Source organism: Piliocolobus tephrosceles, chromosome 4 (genome assembly GCF_002776525.5).
Source record: "Piliocolobus tephrosceles isolate RC106 chromosome 4, ASM277652v3, whole genome shotgun sequence".
Lineage (NCBI taxonomy): Eukaryota > Metazoa > Chordata > Mammalia > Primates > Cercopithecidae > Piliocolobus > Piliocolobus tephrosceles.
In genome coordinates, this window is record NC_045437.1 from 31,514,355 (window position 1) to 31,534,434 (window position 20,080).

The following is a 20,080-nucleotide window of genomic DNA, read 5'->3' on the forward strand; positions in this document are numbered from 1 at the left end:
ACCTTGTGATCTGCCCACCTCGGCCTCCCAAAGTGCTGGAATTACAGGCATGAGCCACCGTGCGCAGCCAATTTAACGTTACTTTCAAAATGTGATAGTCCTTTCTTAAACTTGTCCTCAAAGTGTCCTTTACTTTGTCAATTTATAAAAAATTAAAAATATACATATAGTATCTACCTCTGTGACACTATGACCAGTGGAAATATAAAAACACAATACAAGCCACAAATCTATTCTTAAATTTTCTAGTAGTTATATTTTAGAAGAAAAAAAGGCAAAATTAATTTTAATATTTTGATTTAACCAAATACAACCAAAATATTAACATATAATAAGTATTTTTAAATTGAGGTATTTAATATATTTTTCCATACTAAGACCAAAAATCCAGTGTATTCAGTGTATATTTTTATTAACACCATGTGTCAATGTGCAGTAGTCAAATTTCAAGTGCTTAAGTGTCTGGCTCATAGATGTATGTAGCTAGCAGCTACCATATTGAACATACAGACCATTTTCATCATCAAAGTTCCATCAAACAGTGCTATTCTAGACCATGCTTTCAGTAAAGGGTGAGAGAGCACAAGAAAATAAAGCAGAGCCTCAAGAGAAAAAGTTACATCTAAATATTGCGGCCATGCCACCACTTCTTACATCCCACTCATTCCTTTTATTTATTGCAATTTGGCCTCAGAGCTCGCCCACGTACATCCGTTTGCAACGGATCTTATGTCAGGGACACCATAGCCTGGGTACAGGTGAGTCACTTTTTCTTATGAAGTTCTGTCCCCTAAATCTTCCTCACATGTATCACTTTTTCTCCATCACCTTGCCATTATAGTCAGCCTTCCGTATCTATAGATACTACCAACTGAGGATCAAAAATATTCAGGAAAAATAATACAAATTTAAAAACACAGTGTAACAATTGTTTACACAGCATTTACATTGTATTAGGTATTGTAAGTCATCTGGGGTTGATATAAAGTATAGGAAAGGATGTGCATAGGTTATATGCACACACTACAACATTTTATATAAGAAACTTGAGCATCCACAGATTTTGATATTTGAGGGGAGTCCTAGAACCAATCGCCCACAGATACTGAGGGACAACTAAATTCTAGTCTGCCTAATCAGGTTGTTTTTCACTTAGATTAATATAAGCCTCTTAACTAATTTCCCTAAACTAGTTTTAGCCTTTTCAATCCATTCTCCTCACTGATCTTTCTAACAGGGAAATCTTACCATGGCATTCCACTGCTTCTGCTTACAACTTGTCAGTGACTCGAGTTAGTTCTAAATTTCTTTTAAAAATTCAGTAGTATGTGTGGTTCACAAATAAACATGTTCTATTCAAACATGTAATTTTTATTTAGCTTCTTTTTTGGGGGGGACGGGAGACATTCCTAAATACAAATAGATAATCAAGGATAACATGTGAAAGAAAGCTTCCAACACAGAAGAGACCAAAAAGAGAAAATAAGAACTCTGAAGAAACAGATATAATACAGATGAATGAAATTTTCAAAAAAGGTGTGATATCCCCATAAAGTCTAAAAGAAGGTATTACACCCATAAAACAAACTACGATTTTTAAAAAGAAAGCTCATGGAAATCAAAAACACAAGAGCCACAATAAAATCTCAACAGAAAGGTTAGAAGACAACTCTTTAAGAGTAGCCAAGGTAGTCCCAGCTACTCGGGAGGCTGAGGCAGGAGAATGGTGTGAACCTGGCAGAAGCTTGCAGTGAGCCAAGATCGTGCCATTGCACTCCAGCCTGGGCTACAGAGCGAGACTCCATCTCAAAAAAAAAAAAAAAAATAGTAGTCAAGAAGTACATATCCAATTTAGAGTTCTAGAAAAATAGAGGGCAAAAGACATGAGAAATACAAGTTTTCAAAACCAAAATATACACATTTCCAGACTGAAAAAATTAATGCATAATGAATTTAAAATGACCCACATTAAAGCATATCGTACAATTTCAGAACACCTACAAGGATAACAGAAGATCCCAAATGCTTCTAGAGGAAAAAAAATAACAGTAAGATTGAAAAATCAGAAGGAGACCTGGCACACTGGCTCACACCCGTAATCCCAGCTCTTTGGGAGGCCAAGGCATGAGGATCACTTGAACCCAAGCGTTCAAGACCAGCCTGGGCAATAAAGTAAGACCTTATCTCTAACAAAAATGTTTTTTAAAAAATTAGCCCGGAGGCTGGCCACGGTGGCTCATGCCTGTAATCTAAGCACTTTGGGAGGCAGGTGGATCATTTGAGGTCAAGAGTTCGAGACCAGTCTGACCAATACGGTGAAACCCCATCTCTACTAAAAATACAAAAAAAAAAAAAAAAATAGCCAGGTGTGGTGGTGCATGCCTCTAGTCCCAGCTACTAGGGAGGCTGGGGCAGGAGAATCGCTTGAATCTGGGAGGTGGAGATTGCAGTGAGCTGAGATGGCACCAACTGCACTCTGGCCTGGGTGACAGAGCGACACTTGGTGTCAAAAAAAAAAAATTAGCCAGGCATGATGGCACATACCTATGTAGTCCCAGCTACTTAGAAGGCAGAGGTTGCAGTGAACCAAGATCATACCAACCACCCTCCAGCCCAGGAAATGGTGTGAGACTTTGTATCAAAAAAAAAAAAGGGAAAAGAAAATCAGAAGGGCACCAGATTCGAATAGCAACTCTATATACTAGAAAACAATGGGTTGGGCATGGTAGCTCACACTTGTAATCCTAGTACTTTGGGAGGCCCATGGCGAGTGGATCACTTGAGCCCAGGAATTTGAGAGCAGCCCAGGCAACATGGTGAAACCCTCTACAAAACCTACAAAAATTAGCTGGGTGTGGCAGCAGATGCCTGTAGTCCCAGCTACTTGGGAGGCTGAGGCATGAAAATCACTTGAACCAGGGAAGCAGGGGTTGCAGTAAGCTGAGATTACGCCACTGCACTCCAGCCTGGGTGACAGAGCGAGACTCTGTCTCAAAAAAAAAAAAAAAAAAAAATGCATGAATGGTGTTCATTCCTACAGAACTATTATTCTCTATAGCTTATCAATCAAGAAGTGTTCAGCTCTGACCTAAAACTTTTAGATTCATTAGGACACTGATTAAGGAAAAAAACTAGTTTTGAAACACCATGCTCAAGAAACAATGACAAACCAGAAGAAAATCAGTCTTGAATATTTGAGACTGAGGTTTAAGTTAAATTACCTCTATTATACCAGAGAAGCACCTACACAGACCTTCACAGACAGGTATCTGAAAAGTACTCATAATCTGATGAAAAGATCAATAGCCTATGCATAAATTGCAAAGTAACACTTTTGAGTTTTTAATGTCAAGTCTTTCAGAAGTATGGCTTTTAAAAGCAGCAAATGAAGTCTAGAATCTTTCTGAAGATGTAAGATCCAGTGGCCAGTTACCTTAACAATGAATTACATTATTCATTGTAGGTACAAAGAACCAGAAAACCAAGAATGTAAAAAAGATATGGAAATACAATTGAATAAAGACAACTTTAATATCAACTTCCACTTTCATTTTTGAAAGCCATTAGTAAAAGCATACATTTTAAGTAGTACAACCTCTTTAAAAAGAAAAGTTACTCAGCACTCCTCTTACCTTTCTTGTTAATAGACTTTTACGTCTCATTCCACAAGCCTCTAGTTGTAACCTTCCTCTCAATGCTAATTCAATTAACATACAGCCACGTAATCCAGATGATATACAGTCATTCCAAAATGATGTGTAACCCTATTAAAAAAAGAAGAAATAAAACAAAATAGCCAATTTACCTTGAATTCACAGTCAAAAACAAATATTCTCAGCCAAAGTCCTATTTGGTGCCTTTTACCTTTCTTGTATTTCTATAATAATATACTGAAAAAATACAATTAACATAAATTATTAATCAATAATTTTGGGGGGCTTATCTTTCCACCACTTATTCTTATATACAAACAACAAATAACTTTAGAGGTCAGAAGTTTAGAAATATAACTCACATTTCACTAAGCTGTGTGTTTATTAGGTTCTTTCAGAACCCTGCAAACTCCAAGGAATACTCAGTTAATCTCACATTATAGTGATTTATTATATGTGGACAAGTTAAGAAGCTCAGGGAAAGGCAATCTAGCCAATTTAGCTTCACAGAGAATTAGAATACCATCCATTTATTGCTGTTTAGGATAAAACCACAAGGTTAATCCGAGCACTTTAGGAGGCGGAGCCAAGACGATGGTTTGAGCCCAGGAGTTTCAGACCAGCCTGGACAACATAGTGAGATCCTGTTTCTATCAAAAAAAAATTAATTAGCTAGGTATGGTGGTGCACACCTGTAGTCCCAGCTACTAAGGAGGCTAAAGCAGGAGGACCACTGTGTCCAAGAGTTCAAGGCTACAGTGAGCAATGATTACACCGACACACTGCAGCCTGGGCAAAACTGTGAGACATTGTATCTTAAATACACCCACTGTTAATTTTGTAAGAATATATTAGAAAAACACATATGCGCCCACAAACAAACAGATGGCTATATGCCTAAAATTCTGAATAATAAACAGTATAACAATCAGATCGGCCCCAAGAGACAATGTAAGGGCAGCATCCATGGCGAAGAACAGCCAGACATAAGGAGGTTGATAGACATCTAGAGATCTGGGATACTGGTCAAGCAGACATCACCAGATGAGGTCAGGGCACTGTAACAGCAAATAACTGGAGTTGTTCAAATTATAAAGCTACAAATCTTGGCAGCAGGGTTGCCAGCTATCAATTTAACATACCCAGTTCTCATGAGACAGCAGAAGCTATAAATAATTCTCATTAAGGCTCAGAACAGGTAACATAATTTTGGTAGAACAGGCCAACTGAATCTCTGAAGAATGGAGGGCCCAGGATGAGGAAGGCCTGGCCCTCACCGCTGGCACTTTTCCAAGGTCAATCCTGGCAGTTTGCCAGGCCAGAGTAGTGAGCTTGTATTTCAGAAGATGACTGACCACTGAGGTCCATCAAACTTCATTTTTGATACAAGGAGTTAAATTCGCCTCACCAAGCCACCACTTCTGAGAATGTGATCTTTGGGAAAATAACAATTTCGATTAAAGGAGGCACAGGGGGATAAACAAAAACATCAGTGTTAAGAGATCAATTTAAATGTGAGGTAGAAGAAGCAGACACTGACTGGATTTTAGGGAATCATTTTAAAATTAGTGTTGGGGCCTGATCAAATGAAGATCAGCAGAGATTTAGCAAAGTGGCTAATAATACCAGTAGTTTACAGAGGTTAGATAAAATGCGTGGCTTCTGTGTCCATGAAATTAAAGCCCTACGAAGCCTGAGAATGAATTCCACATGAAATTAAAGTTACAGACATCTGGCTTTGACTGGCCGGGACATATAGACAGAGTTCCTAAGTGAGCCTCTACAAACTGTAAACAACAAAGAACACCTCATAAAGCAGTAACGGACGTGAACAGCCCTATAGCCTGCAAACTCCAGCTGAACAGTACCTGGAGTTTACATTTCATAGCAGAGAACTAAAATATGTCTCAATCTCAAATGCTCCTTTAATGGCATACCCAGAGATACTAGCAAAATGGGGTCTTTAATAACAGACTTCAGAGATTTAAATTTAGTGAATGGCTTTAGGCATCATCACTGAAAGACAGAATTGGATTCACATGGGAAAGTAGAAGAATGGGAACGGACAGTTCTGTACCACAGCTTCTGGGACTCGTCAGCAATATTCCAAAGATAAATGAAGCCAACAAAGACACACCAAGCAACAGAAAAGTCCAGTATGTTGATACCCTCCTGCTAAAATCCACGCTGTAAAAGCAGGATCAAAAATTAACCAGAGTGTGGCCAGGCACAGTGACATACACCTGTAATCCCAGCACTTTGGGAAGCAGAGGCAGGTGGATTGCTTGAGCCCAGGAGTTCCAGACCAACCTGGACAACACGGTGAAACCCTGTCTCTACAAAAAATACAAAAATTAGTCGGGCATGGTGGCACCCGCCTGTGGTCCCAGCTACTTGGAAGGCTGAGGTGGGAGAATCACCTGAGCTCAGGAAGTTGAGGCTGCAGTGAGCCACGATCATGACACTGCACTCCAGTCTGGGTGACAGGAGTGAGACCTTATCTCAAAAAAAAAAAAAAGGATAAAATATGTGGGGAAGGTTAGTAACTGGCAGTATCAAACAGCTTATGATTATAGTCATAATTAGTACCTATGTTCTAAAATATAAGGTTGGGAGAGGGCAGAGACATCCCAAGTAGGGCTGGGCCATATACTACCAGATCTCCATCTGCCTGACTCCCTTTATTCTTTTAAGTGGCTCAATTTGAATGGTAGAAAAGGGTATTGTTTATTAAGTCCCCTAAAACTGCAAACACTGAGAAGAGTTCTCACCATTCGAGTTAAAAGATACTGTTCTGCTCTTAAGTGCCTACTTATCCAGAAGCTTTTTGTTAAGAAGGAACTCATTTTGGCGACCCAAAATGAAATGTAATAAAAATATTTTGTAAAAAGATCATAAGAGGGATATAACCAGAAGTATAAGACCTTCCTTATATGTTATTAAAAACATTTACAACGTGGGAAAATGCTCACAATATATATTCTACATAAGAAACAGATAAAAAATTATATTATCTAAAGCAGAAATGTCCAAACTTTTGGCTTCCCTGGGCCATATTGGAAGAAGAATTATCTTGGCCCACACATAAAATATACTAACACTAATGACAGCTGATGAGCTAAAGAAAACAACAACCAAAAAAACTCATGTTTTAAGAAAGTTTACAAATTTGTGTTGGACCAGATTCAAAGTTGTGGGCCACCTGTGGCCGACAAGCTTGATCTAAAGTGTAATCTTATTTTGAAATTATATAAAAACTAATACATATGTATATCATAGGTTTGTATTTACAAAAACTTATAAATGTTCATATCCTTTGATACAATTCTTATGGGTCTTTAGTTAGAAAATACTGTGCACAAAAATATATGTACAAATATACTGATCACATCATTATCACAAAACACAAACACAATCTAAAAACAAAACACAAAATCTAAAAACACAAAAACAATCTAAAAGCAAAAAAAAAAAAAAAAGGAAATAAACTCAGTGTTTCCCAAACTTTCCTGACATTGAAGCATTTTAATTTACAGTATACTTTTAACAGCCTACAGAATATTTCAATTCTATGAAAATCAGTTTTAAAAATCCTAGTGCCAGAGGCAGAGCTTGCAGTGAGCCAAGATGGTGCCAATGCACTCCAGCCTGGGCGACAGAGCAAGACTCCATCTCAAAAAACAAAATACAAAATTACCCGGGCGTGGTGGTGCATGCCTGTAATCCCAGCTACAAGGGAGGCTGAGGCAGGAGAAGTGCCTGAACCCAGGAGGCAGAGGTTGCAGTAAGCTGAGATCGCATCATTGCACCCCAGCCTGGGCAACAAGAGAGAAACTGCATCTCAAAAAAATGAAAATATGAAAAAAAGAAAGGTGATTGTACTTGCCAAATCTAACTGGACCAGGATGAACAAATTAAGTCTCCCTCCTGAGTATCCGAACTTGCCATACTGAATCAGTTACATGGGCATGCACTGCAGCTGTACTGGTTGTGTGGATTCAGAAGCTACTGGCCATTGGGTACAAATGCAAAGAATGAAAGTAACAGAAAGGAAAACAAGACATACGCAGAGTAGAAATGAGAGAGGATGCAATGTGAGGCAAACCAAGACATACAAAGAGGCAGACAGACAGGCACACACACAGAATAGCACGTTTGTTGTTTTAAGCTGCTATGTTTTGTTACGCAGTAAGATAATTAACATAGTGGGTGCCCAGGGCTGGCAAAATGGGAAAAGGGGGAGGTAATGGCTAAAGGGTATGAGCTTTCTTTTGGAAGTGATAAAAATATTCTAAAACTGATTATGGTGACGGTTGTACAAATCTGTAAATATATTAAAAACCTTGAATTGTACACTTCAAATGACGGAATTGTATGGCATATGAATTATATCTCAGAGCTGTCACAAAAAAAATTCTATAAAGTCACTTCTGAAATCTTACATGAAATTTGGATTATGTCAATAAGAATCAAAAAGTTCTTGATAAAAATAACTAATCAAGAGAATGAAGGTGACTTCAGGTAAAAGCAGATTAAAAAGACTAGACAATTGGCTGGGCACGGTGGCTCACGCCTGTAATCCCAGCACTTTGGGAGGCCACCCGAGGCGGGCACATCACAAGGTCAGGAGATCAAGACCATCCTGGCTAACACGGTGAAACCATCTCTACTAAAAATACAAAACAATTAGCCAGGTGTAGTGGCGTGCGTCTGTAGTCCCAGCTACTCTGGAGGCTGAGACAGCCACTGCGCTCCAGCCTGGGCAACAGAGCAAGACTCCGTCTCCAAAAAAAAAAAAAAAAAAGACAGACAAGAAAAAGTATCTAGAGATACAAGAACTGTTAAAGAAGTAGTAAGAGGCCGGGCGCGGTGGCTTAAGCCTGTAATCCCAGCACTTTGGGAGGCCGAGACGGGTGGATCACGAGGTCAGGAGATTGAGACCTTCCTGGCTAACACCGTGAAACCCCGTCTCTACTAAAAAATACAAAAAACTAGCCGGGCGAGGTGGTGGGCGCCTGTAGTCCCAGCTACTTGGGAGGCTGAGGCAGGAGAATGGTGTAAACCCGGGAGGCGGAGCTTGCAGTGAGCTGAGATCCGGCCACTGCACTCCAGCCTGGGCGATAGAGTGAGACTCCATCTCAAAAAAAAAAAATAGTAGTAAGACTGGGCACTGTGGCTCACGCCTGTAATCTCAGCACTTTGGGAGGCTGAGGCGAGCAGATCACCTGAGGTCTGGAGTTCAAGACCAGCCTGGCCAAGGCGGCAAAACCCCATCTCTACTAAAACTAGAAAAATTAGCTGGGTGTGGTGGCACATGCCTGTAATAGCAGCTACTCAGGAGGCTGAGGCAGGAGAATTGCTAGAAACCAGGAGGCAGAGGCTGCAGTGAGCCACTGCCCTTAAGCCTAGGCAACAAAGTGAGACTCCGTCTCAAGAAAAAAAAAAAAAAAGGTAGTAGTAAAACTGCATTTGCTGGTGATATTGTTGGATATTTAGAAAACTCATGAGAGTAAATGGAAAAATCACTATAAATACGAGTTTTGTAAAGTAGCCAGCTTATACAAAATTAAACATCAGCGGTCATATACAAACAAAATACACATGTTAAAATACTAAAAAGTTAAAATACAATTGAAAAGACCTTTACAACAGAAACAAAAAGAACAAAAAACATCAAGGCAAAACCTATATGAAGAAAAGTTTAAAAGTCTCCTGAAAGACTTAAAAACAGACTTGAATTAATAGAAAGATATTTCATTCTTATATACAAAGTCTCAGCATTATTATCAGTTCTTCCTAAGTTAACTAATAAATTTAATATCCCAATAAAAATAGCAACAGATTTTCCTTGGAGCTACACAAGTTAAAAATAAAAGTTTCTAAAGAAAAAAAAAAAATAGCCAGGAAAACATGGGGAGATATCAATATGTAGGGAACAGAAATGAAAGCTGTCTTACTAGATACTAAAACAGATTTAAAAGTCTCTAAAATTAAAATGATATCACACTGGCACATGAATAGACAGACCAACAGAATAAATTCCAGAAATAGACCCAAGAACTTACTGAAATCAAATACAGGTTGAGTGTCCCTTATCCAAAATGCTTGTGACTGGAAGTGTTATGGAGTTAAGATTTTTTTTCACATTTTGGAATATTTGCATTATACCCAAATCCGAAAATCTGATATCCGAAAGGTTCCAATGAGGATTTTCTTTGTCATGCTGGTGTTGAAAAAGTTTTAGATACCAGAGCATTTCCAATTTCAGATTTTCGAATTTAGGATTCTCACTCTGTACATGATAAAAATGTAATCACAAATCAAGGTATCATGGAAAGATGAACATTTTAATCAAATTTGTTGGGACAACCAGATAGCCATTAGGAAAAACATAATTGGATCAAATTCCTCATTATACATCAATATAAATTCCACATGGATCAGAGGCTGAAATGTAAAGTGAAATAATGTAAGTACTAGAAGACAAAATAGGAGTGAAAACCTTTATAATCTGGGAGTGGAAGAAAAAACTTCCCAGCTATTCTCAAAATCTAGGAGCAATAAAAGAGACTACACATTTTTTTGGTACAGTTTGCAGGGCAAAAATCATAGCAAAGTCACTTATATCACAAATAAATGTCTAGTATACAATTAGTTACTAAAAACTAAGAAAAGCTTTTTATAAAAAAATATTTTGAGGCCAGGTACAATGGCTTACACCTGTAATCCTAGCACTTTGGGAGGCTAAGGCAGGAGGATCACCTGGGCCAGGAGTTTCAGACCAGCCTGGTAACATAGCAAGAGCCGTCTCTACAAAAAATGTTTTAAAATTAGCTGGGTGTGATAGCACATGCCTATAGACATGCCTGTAGACAGCTACTCGGGAGGCCTTGAGCCTGGGAGGTTGAGGCTGCAATGAGCTATAATTGCACTAATGCACTCTAACCTGGGTAACAAAGCAAGATCCTGTCTCAAAAAATATATATATTTTGAAATATTCAATTTTTTAAAAGGTAACAGATGATGAAGTTCACAAAAGAATGGAAATTATTAAAATATACCAAAAGATGCTTTATCATTCACAATAAAAATACACATTTAAAATACATGAGACCTTAATAGCAAGAAGAATCTCACCTAATTCAAAAAAAAGGCAAAACATGTATATATCAACCATCAATTTGGATAAATAAAATAGAGTATATGCATACAAGAAAACATTATTCAGCCTTAAAAATTTAAATTCTGATACACAGATCTATGTAAAATTCTGATACATAGCTACAAAACATGGATGAACTCTGAAGACATTATGCTAAGTGAAATTAGCCAGTCACGAAAAGACAAAATACTCTACGGTTCCACACACATGAGGTACCTAGAATAGTCAAATTCACAGAGACAGTGGTTCCCAGGGGCTGTGGATAGAAGGGAATAGTAGCTATTGTTTAATGGGTAGAGTTTTGGTATGAAATGACAGAGAAGTGGCCGGGCGTGGTGGCTCCTGCCTGTAATCCCAGCACTTTGGGAGGCCGAGGCGGGCAGATCACAAGGTCAGGAGATTGAGACCATCCTGGCTAACATGGTGAAACCCCGTCTCTACTGAAAGTACAAAAACTAGCCGGGTGAGGTGGCAGGTGCCTGTAGTTCCAGCTACTCGGGAGGCTGAAACAGGAGAGTGGCATAAACCTGGGAGGCAGAGCTTGCAGTGAATTGAGTTCGCGCCACTGCACTCCAGCCTTGGTGACAGAGCAAGACTCCATCTCAAAAAAAAAAAAGGAAAAGAAAAAGAAATGATACAGAAATTCTGGAGAGGGATAGTGGTGATGACGGCACAGCGTGAATCTACTTAATGCCACTAAACTGTACACTTAAAAATGTTTTAAGTGGTAAATTTTATGTTACGCATATTTCACTTTCCTTTTTTTCAATTGAGACAGAGTCTCGCTCTGTTACCAGGCTGGAGTGCAGTGGCACTATCTCAGCTCATTGCAACCTCAACCTTCCGGGTTCAAGTGATTCTCCTGCCTCAGCCTCCCAAGTAGCTGGGACTATGGACATGCGCCACCACGCCTGGCTGATTTTTCTATTTTTAGTACAGATGGGGTTTCACTACGTTGGCCAAGCTGGTCTCGACCTCCTGACCTAGTGATCTGCCCGCCTCGGCCTCCCAGGCGTGAGCCACCACGTCTGGCCCCTCACCCTTTTTTTTTTTTAAACTACATGATATCATGCTTACATATCAGACTGGCAAAAATCCAAAAGCTTGGCCAGGTGCAGTGGCTCACGCCTGTAATCCCAGCACTTTGGGAGGCAAGGTGGGCGGATCACTTGAAGTCAGGAGTTCAAGACCAGCCTGGCCAACATGGTGAAACCCTGTCTCTACTAAAAATACAAAAATAAGCTGGGCGTGGTTGCGCGTGCCTGTAATCCCAGCTATTAAGGAGGCTGAGGTAGGAGAATCACCTGAACCCAGGACGCCAAGGTTACAGTGAACCGAGATCACACCACTGCACTCCAGCCTGGGCAAGAGTGAGACTCAATCTCAAAAAAAAAAAAAAAAAAAAAAAAAAAATCCAAAAGCTTGACAGCATAGTTGAGAAAAATGAGGGAAATAAGTACTCTCATACACTATGATGGGAATGTCAAAATGACACTACTTTTACTGAGGGAAATTTGGGGACCTAGAAAAATCACACATAGATTTACCCTTTAACATGACAATTCTACTTCTAAGGAATCTACTCTGAAGAAACAGCCCCATACACATCAAACAGTATATGCATATGGTTATTGTGATATTATCTGTAGGAGCAAAAGTTTGGAAACAACCCATAAATCCATCAATAAGTGACTGGATGAATATACTAAGATATATCTACCACATAATGGAATACTATAGATTTCTACGTAAGAGTGATAGAGAACAATCTTTAGAATATAAGATGTAAAAAGCAAGCAAAAAAATATAAGACGTGTGTAAAAAACACACAATGTATGTAGATCGTTACCTTGTGTATGAAGGAGAAGGGCAAGAATATGAATATATATATAGTTTTGCTAAGAAAATACCAGAAAGATAAACTCCAAACTAACTTTTCAAGAACTACTAATGGGGGAAGAAAAGAATAAGGTAGAAGGAAAAAGATGGAAATGAGACTTCTGAATACAACTTGCAATATAAGTATATGCACTAAAAAGAGAAAAAAAAAAAAAAATCCTGAAGAATGAAAACCGTATACCACTTAGTGACAGAACCACAAAGAAAAGCTATTTTAACTTCAGAATACAGTATTTTGACTGCATATTCTTAATAAAACTACTACAAAGAAATTTTAAGTCGAACTCAAGTCAACTAGTAGTAATGCTGACATTTTTATTTTGAAAACTGTTTTAATACAAGCAGTAAGCCAATGCAAGTATTTGAGGAACCAAAATTTTCAGTAAGAAAAAAGATAAATATAAAACCCTGTAATTTAAATAAAAATCTGTAATGTTAAACTTGAACCAAAAAACCATGTAAACAGATTTTTTTTCCTCTAAAATATGTTTGCCAGCTCTGTCCCTTGAGGAAAATATATCGTATCTCTGTATACGAAAGAGTCCTAGAAGCAGTAACAACTCAGTAACACTGAGTACACCCAGTGTACTTACACCAGTGTGGGGTCAATTCCCCATCAGATGGAAACCAGGATTCCTTGATGCAATGATTGATTCTAAGTCTGAAACAGGAAATGTACAAGAAGATGAGTCCAGGACATTGTGTTGGCCTTGCCAAAAAGTAAAGAAGTTATCAAAGGTTAATAAGCTGTATCACAAAGAACACTGAAACCAACTGAGAAAAGAACTCCCATAGGCTAAAAGTGGGACAAATTAAACATCAAGAAGAGTAATTAATATAAGTGAATGAAACACAATGAATATATATAAAACGGCAAGTCATAATTTTAAAAAAGAAAAGAGCCCATACCTCACTAGATACCACTGGAAGTAGCTAAGGTACAAACTCCTAACCCAAAACTTAGTAATTAAACGAAAATTAATTCTTTTAATGTTATCCTGTCTTTTAAGTGCACAAAATGCACACAATTATAAAGGAAACCAAATCAGTCATCACAATGTTAAAAATGAATTTGTGATATATGTGCTTTATTAAACAAGTTCTAGTGGCAGATCTAATAACTATTATAATTCCAATGTAGTAATGAGCAAAGACAGTATTTTGAGAAATCTGCAATAACTGTAATGTAATATGAAAGTATCTCTGGTCTCTCTAGTGGTGACAAACTCACAGATACTGTTTTTTTTTTTTTTTTTATACTTTAAGTTCTAGGGTACATGTGCATAACGTGCAGGTTACATATGTATACATGTGCCATGTTGGTGTGCTGCACCCATCAACTCGTCAGCACCCATCAATTCATCATTTATATCAGGTATAACTCCCCAATGCAATCCCTCCCCCCTCCCCCCTCCCCATGATAGGCCCCAGTGTGTGATGTTCCCCTTCCCGAGTCCAAGTGAGCTCATTGTTCAGTTCCCACCTATGAGTGAGAACATGCGGTGTTTGGTTTTCTCTTCTTGTGATAATTTGCTAAGAATGATGGTTTCCAGCTGCATCCATGTCTCTACAAAGGACGCAAACTCATCCTTTTTTATGGCTGCATAGTATTCCATGGTGTATATGTGCCACATTTTCTTAATCCAGTCTGTCACTGATGGACATTTGGGTTGATTCCAAGTCTTTGCTATTGTGAATAGTGCCGCAATAAACATACGTGTGCATGTGTCTTTGTAGTAGCATAATTTATAATCCTTTGGGTATATACCCAGTAGTGGGATGGCTGGGTCATATGGTACATCTAGTTCTAGATCCTTGAGGAATCGCCATACTGTTTTCCATAATGGTTGAACTAGTTTACAATCCCACCAACAGTGTAAAAGTGTTCCTATTTCTCCACATCCTCTCCAACACCTATTGTTTCCTGATTTTTTAATGATTGCCATTCTAACTGGTGTGAGATGGTATCTCATTGTGGTTTTGATTTGCATTTCTCTGATGGCCAGTGATGATGAGCATTTTTTCATGTGTCTGTTGGCTGTATGAATGTCTTCTTTTGAGAAATGTCTGTTCATATCCTTTCCCCACTTTTGGATGGGGTTGTTTGTTTTTTTCTTGTATATTTGTTTGAGTTCTTTGTAGATTCTGGAAATTAGCCCTTTGTCAGATGAGTAGATTGCAAAAATTTTCTCCCATTCTGTAGGTTGCCTGTTCACTCTGATGGTAGTTTCTTTTGCTGTGCAGAAGCTCTTTAGTTTAATGAGATCCCATTTGTCAATTTTGGCTTTTGCTGCCGTTGCTTTTGGTGTTTTAGACATGAAGTCCTTGCCCATGCCTATGTCCTGAATGGTACTACCTAGATTTTCTTCTAGGGTTTTTATGGTATTAGGTCTAACATTTAAGTCTCTAATCCATCTTGAATTAATCTTCGTATAAGGAGTAAGGAAAGGATCCAGTTTCAGCTTTCTACTTATGGCTAGCCAATTTTCCCAGCACCATTTATTAAATAGGGAATCCTTTCCCCATTTCTTGTTTTTCTCAGGTTTGTCAAATATCAGATGGTTGTAGATGTGTGGCATTATTTCTGAAGGCTCTGTTCTGTTCCATTGATCTATATCTCTGTTTTGGTACCAGTACCATGCTGTTTTGGTTACTGTAGCCTTGTAGTATAGTTTGAAGTCAGGTAGCGTGACGCCTCCGGCTTTGTCCTTTTGACTTAGGATTGTCTTGGCAATACGGGCTCTGTTTTGGTTCCATATGAACTTTAAAGCAGTTTTTTCCAATTCGGTGAAGAAACTCATTGGTAGCTTGATGGGGATGGCATTGAATCTATAAATTACCTTGGGCAGTATGGCCATTTTCACAATATTGATTCTGCCTATCCATGAGCATGGTATGTTCTTCCATTTGTTTGTGTCCTCTTTGATTTCACTGAGCAGTGGTTTGTAGTTCTCCTTGAAGAGGTCCTTTACATCCCTTGTAAGTTGGATTCCTAGGTATTTTATTCTCTTTGAAGCAATTGTGAATGGAAGTTCATTCCTGATTTGGCTCTCTGCTTGTCTGTTACTGGTGTATAAGAATGCTTGTGATTTTTGCACATTAATTTTGTATCCTGAGACTTTGCTGAAGTTGCTTATCAGCTTAAGAAGATTTTGGGCTGAGACGATGGGGTTTTCTAAATACACAATCATGTCATCTGCAAACAGGGACAATTTGACTTCCTCTTTTCCTAACTGAATACCCTTGATTTCTTTCTCTTGCCTGATTGCCCTAGCCAGAACTTCCAACACTATGTTGAATAGGAGTGGTGAGAGAGGGCATCCCTGTCTTGTGCCAGTTTTCAAAGGGAACTTTTCCAGTTTTTGCCCATTCAGTATGATATTAGCTGTGGGTTTGTCATAAATAGCTCTTATTATTTTGAGGTACGTTCCATCAATACCGAATTTGTTGAGCATTTTTAGCATGAAGGGCTGTTGAATTTTGTCAAAAGCCTTTTCTGCATCTATTGAGATAATCATGTGGTTCTTGTCTTTGGTTCTGTTGATATGCTGGATTACGTTGATTGATTTGCGAATGTTGAACCAGCCTTGCATCCCAGGGATGAAGCCCACTTGATCATGGTGGATAAGCTTTTTGATGTGCTGCTGAATCCGGTTTGCCAGTATTTTATTGAGGATTTTTGCATCGATGTTCATCAGGGAGATTGGTCTAAAATTCTCTTTTTTTGTTGTGTCTCTGCCAGGCTTTGGTATCAGGATGATGTTGGCCTCATAAAATGAGTTAGGGAGGATTCCCTCTTTTTCTATTGATTGGAATAGTTTCAGAAGGAATGGTACCAGCTCCTCCTTGTACCTCTGGTAGAATTCAGCTGTGAATCCATCTGGTCCTGGGCTTTTTTTGGTGGGTAGGCTATTAATTGTTGCCTCAATTTCAGAGGCTGCTATTGGTCTATTCAGGGATTCAACTTCTTCCTGGTTTAGTCTTGGAAGAGTGTACGTGTCCAGGAAATTATCCATTTCTTCTAGATTTTCTAGTTGATTTGCGTAGAGGTGTTTATAGTATTCTCTGATGGTAGTTTGTATTTCTGTGGGGTCGGTGGTGATATCCCCTTTATCATTTTTTATTGCGTCTATTTGATTCCTCTTTCTTTTCTTCTTTATTAATCTTGCTAGCGGTCTGTCAATTTTGTTGATCTTTTCAAAAAACCAACTCCTGGATTCATTGATTTTTTGGAGGGTTTTTTGTGTCTCTATCTCCTTCAGTTCTGCTCTGATCTTAGTTATTTCTTGCTTTCTGCTAGCTTTTGAATGTGTTTGCTCTTGCCTCTCTAGTTCTTTTAATTGTGATGTTAGAGTGTCAATTTTAGATCTTTCCAGCTTTCTCTTGTGGGCACTTAGTGCTATAAATTTCCCTCTACACACTGCTTTAAATGTGTCCCAGAGATTCTGGTATGTTGTATCTTTGTTCTCATTGGATTCAAAGAACATCTTTATTTCTGCTTTCATTTCGTTATGTACCCAGTAGTCATTCAGGAGCAGGTTGTTCAGTTTCCATGTAGTTGAGTGGTTTTGATTGAATTTCTTAGTCCTGAGTTCTAGTTTGATTGCACTGTGGTCAGAGAGACAGTTTGTTATAATTTCTGTTCTTTTACATTTGCTGAGGAGTGCTTTACTTCAAATTATGTGGTCAATTTTGGAATAAGTGTGATGTGGTGCTGAGAAGAATGTATATTCTGTTGACTTGGGGTGGAGAGTTCTATAGATGTCTATTAGGTCCGCTTGGTGCAGAGATGAGTTCAATTCCTGGATATCCTTGTTAACTTTCTGTCTCGTTGATCTGTCTAATGTTGACAGTGGAGTGTTGAAGTCTCCCATTATTATTGTATGGGAGTCTAAGTCTCTTTGTAAGTCTCTAAGGACTTGCTTTATGAATCTGGGTGCTCCTGTATTAGGTGAATATATATTTAGGATAGTTAGCTCTTCCTGTTGGATTGATCCCTTTACCATTATGTAATGGCCTTCTTTGTCTCTTTTGATCTTTGATGGTTTAAAGTCTGTTTTATCAGAGACTAGGATTGCAACCCCTGCTTTTTTTTGTTCTCCATTTGCTTGGTAGATCTTCCTCCATCCTTTTATTTTGAGCCTATGTATGTCTCTGCATGTGAGATGGGTCTCCTGAAGACAGCAGACTGATGGGTCTTGACTCTTTATCCAGTTTGCCAGTCTGTGTCTTTTAATTGGAGCATTTAGTCCATTTACATTTAAGGTTAATATTGTTATGTGTGATCTTGATCCTGCCATTATGATATTAACTGGTTATTTTGCTCATTAGTTGATGCAGTTTCTTCCTAGGCTCGATGGTCTTTACATTTTGGCATGTTTTTGCAGTGGCTGGTACCGGTTGTTCCTTTCCATGTTTAGGGCTTCCTTCAGGGTCTCTTGTAAGGCAGGCCTGGTGGTGACAAAATCTCTAAGCATTTGCTTATCTGTAAAGAATTTTATTTCTCCTTCACTGATGAAACTTAGTTTGGCTGGATATGAAATTCTGGGTTTAAAATTCTTTTCTTTAAGAACGTTGAATATTGGCCCCCACTCTCTTCTGGCTTGTAGAGTTTCTGCCGAGAGATCTGCTGTCAGTCTGATGGGCTTCCCTTTGTGGGTAACCCGACCTTTCTCTCTGGCTGCCCTTAAGATTTTTTCCTTCATTTCAACTTTGGTGAATCTGGCAATTATGTGTCTTGGAGTTGCTCTTCTGGAGGAGTATCTTTGTGGCGTTCTCTGTATTTCCTGAATTTGAATGTTGGCCTGCCCTGCTAGGTTGGGGAAGTTCTCCTGGATGATATCCTGTAGAGTGTTTTCCAATTTGGTTCCATTTTCCCCCTCACTTTCAGGCACCCCAATCAGACGTAGATTTGGTCTTTTGACATAATCCCATACTTCTTGCAGGCTTTGTTCATTTCTTTTTCTTCTTTTTTCTTTTGGTTTCTCTTCTCGCTTCATTTCATTCATTTGATCCTCAATCGCTGATACTCTTTCTTCCAGTTGATCGAGTCGGTTACTGAAGCTTGTGCATTTGTCACGTATTTCTCGTGTCATGGTTTTCATCTCTGTCATTTCGTTTATGACCTTCTCTGCATTAATTAGTCTAGCTGTCAATTCTTCCACTTTTTTTTCAAGATTTTTAGTTTCTTTGCGCTGGGTACGTAATTCCTCCTTTAGCTCTGAGAGGTTTGATGGACTGAAGCCTTCTTCTCTCATCTCATCAAAATCATTCTCTGACCAGCTTTGATCCGTTGCTGGCGATGGGCTGTGCTCCTTTGCAGGAGGAGATGCGCTCTTATTTTTTGAATTTCCAGCTTTTCTGCCCTGCTTTTTCCCCATCTTTGTGGTTTTATCTGTCACTGGTCTTTGATGATGGTGACGTACTGATCGGGTTTTGATATAGGTGTCCTTCCTGTTTGATAGTTTTCCTTCTGACTGTCAGGACCCTCAGCTATAGGTCTGTTGGAGATTGCTTGAGGTCCACTCCAGACCCTGTTTGCCTGGGTATCAGCAGCAGAGGTTGCAGAAGATAGAATATTGCTGAACAGCGAGTGCACCTGTCTGATTCTTGCTTTGGAAGCTTCCTCCCAGGGGTGTACTCCACCCTGTGAGGTGTGGGGTGTCAGACTGCCCCTAGTGGGGGATGTCTCCCAGTTAGGCTACTCAGGGGTCAGTGACCCACTTGAGCAGGCAGACTGCCCCTTCTCAGATCTCAACCTCCGTGTTGGGAGATCCCCTGCTCTCTTCAAAGCTGTCAGACAGAGTCGTTCGCGTTTCACAGGCTTCTACTCCTTTAGCTGAGCCCTGTCCCCAGAGGCGCAGTCTACAGAGACAGGCAGGTTTCCTTGAGCTGCTGTGAGCTCCACCCAGTTCCAGCTTCCCAGCGGCTTTAGTTACCTACTTAAGCCTCAGCGATGGCGGGCGCCCCTCCCCCAGCCTCGCTGCTGCCTTGCGGTTAGATTGCCGCAGACTGCTGTGTTAGCAAGGAGAGAGGCTCCGTAGGCGTGGGACCCTCCCGGCCAGGTGTGGGATATAATCTCCGGTGTGCCGGTGTTACAGCGCAGTATTGGGGTGGGAGTTACCCGATTTTCCAGGTGTTGTGTGTCTCAGTTCCCCTGGCTAGGAAAAGGGACTCCCTTCCCCCTCGCGCTTCCCAGGTGAGGCGATGCCTCGCCCTGCTTCAGCTCTCGCTGGTCGGGCTGCAGCAGCTGACCAGCACCGATTGTCCGGCACTCCCGAGTGAGATGACCCCAGTACCTCAGTTGAAAATGCAGAAATCGCCGGTCTTCTGTGTCGCTCGCGCTGGGAGATGGAGACTGAAGCTG

At 39.6% G+C, this 20,080-nt stretch overlaps 1 protein-coding gene across 1 annotated transcript in view; it reads right to left on the reverse strand.

Moving 5' to 3' along the window:
- GOLPH3 (golgi phosphoprotein 3) overlaps positions 1–20,080 on the reverse strand; it is a 77,138-nt gene that overhangs the window by 13,178 nt on the left and 43,880 nt on the right. Inside the window, exon 2 of the mRNA XM_023216552.2 lies at positions 3,633–3,764. Within this exon, the coding sequence (XP_023072320.1) occupies positions 3,633–3,764 (132 nt within the window). The remainder of the gene's footprint in view (positions 1–3,632; positions 3,765–20,080) is intronic.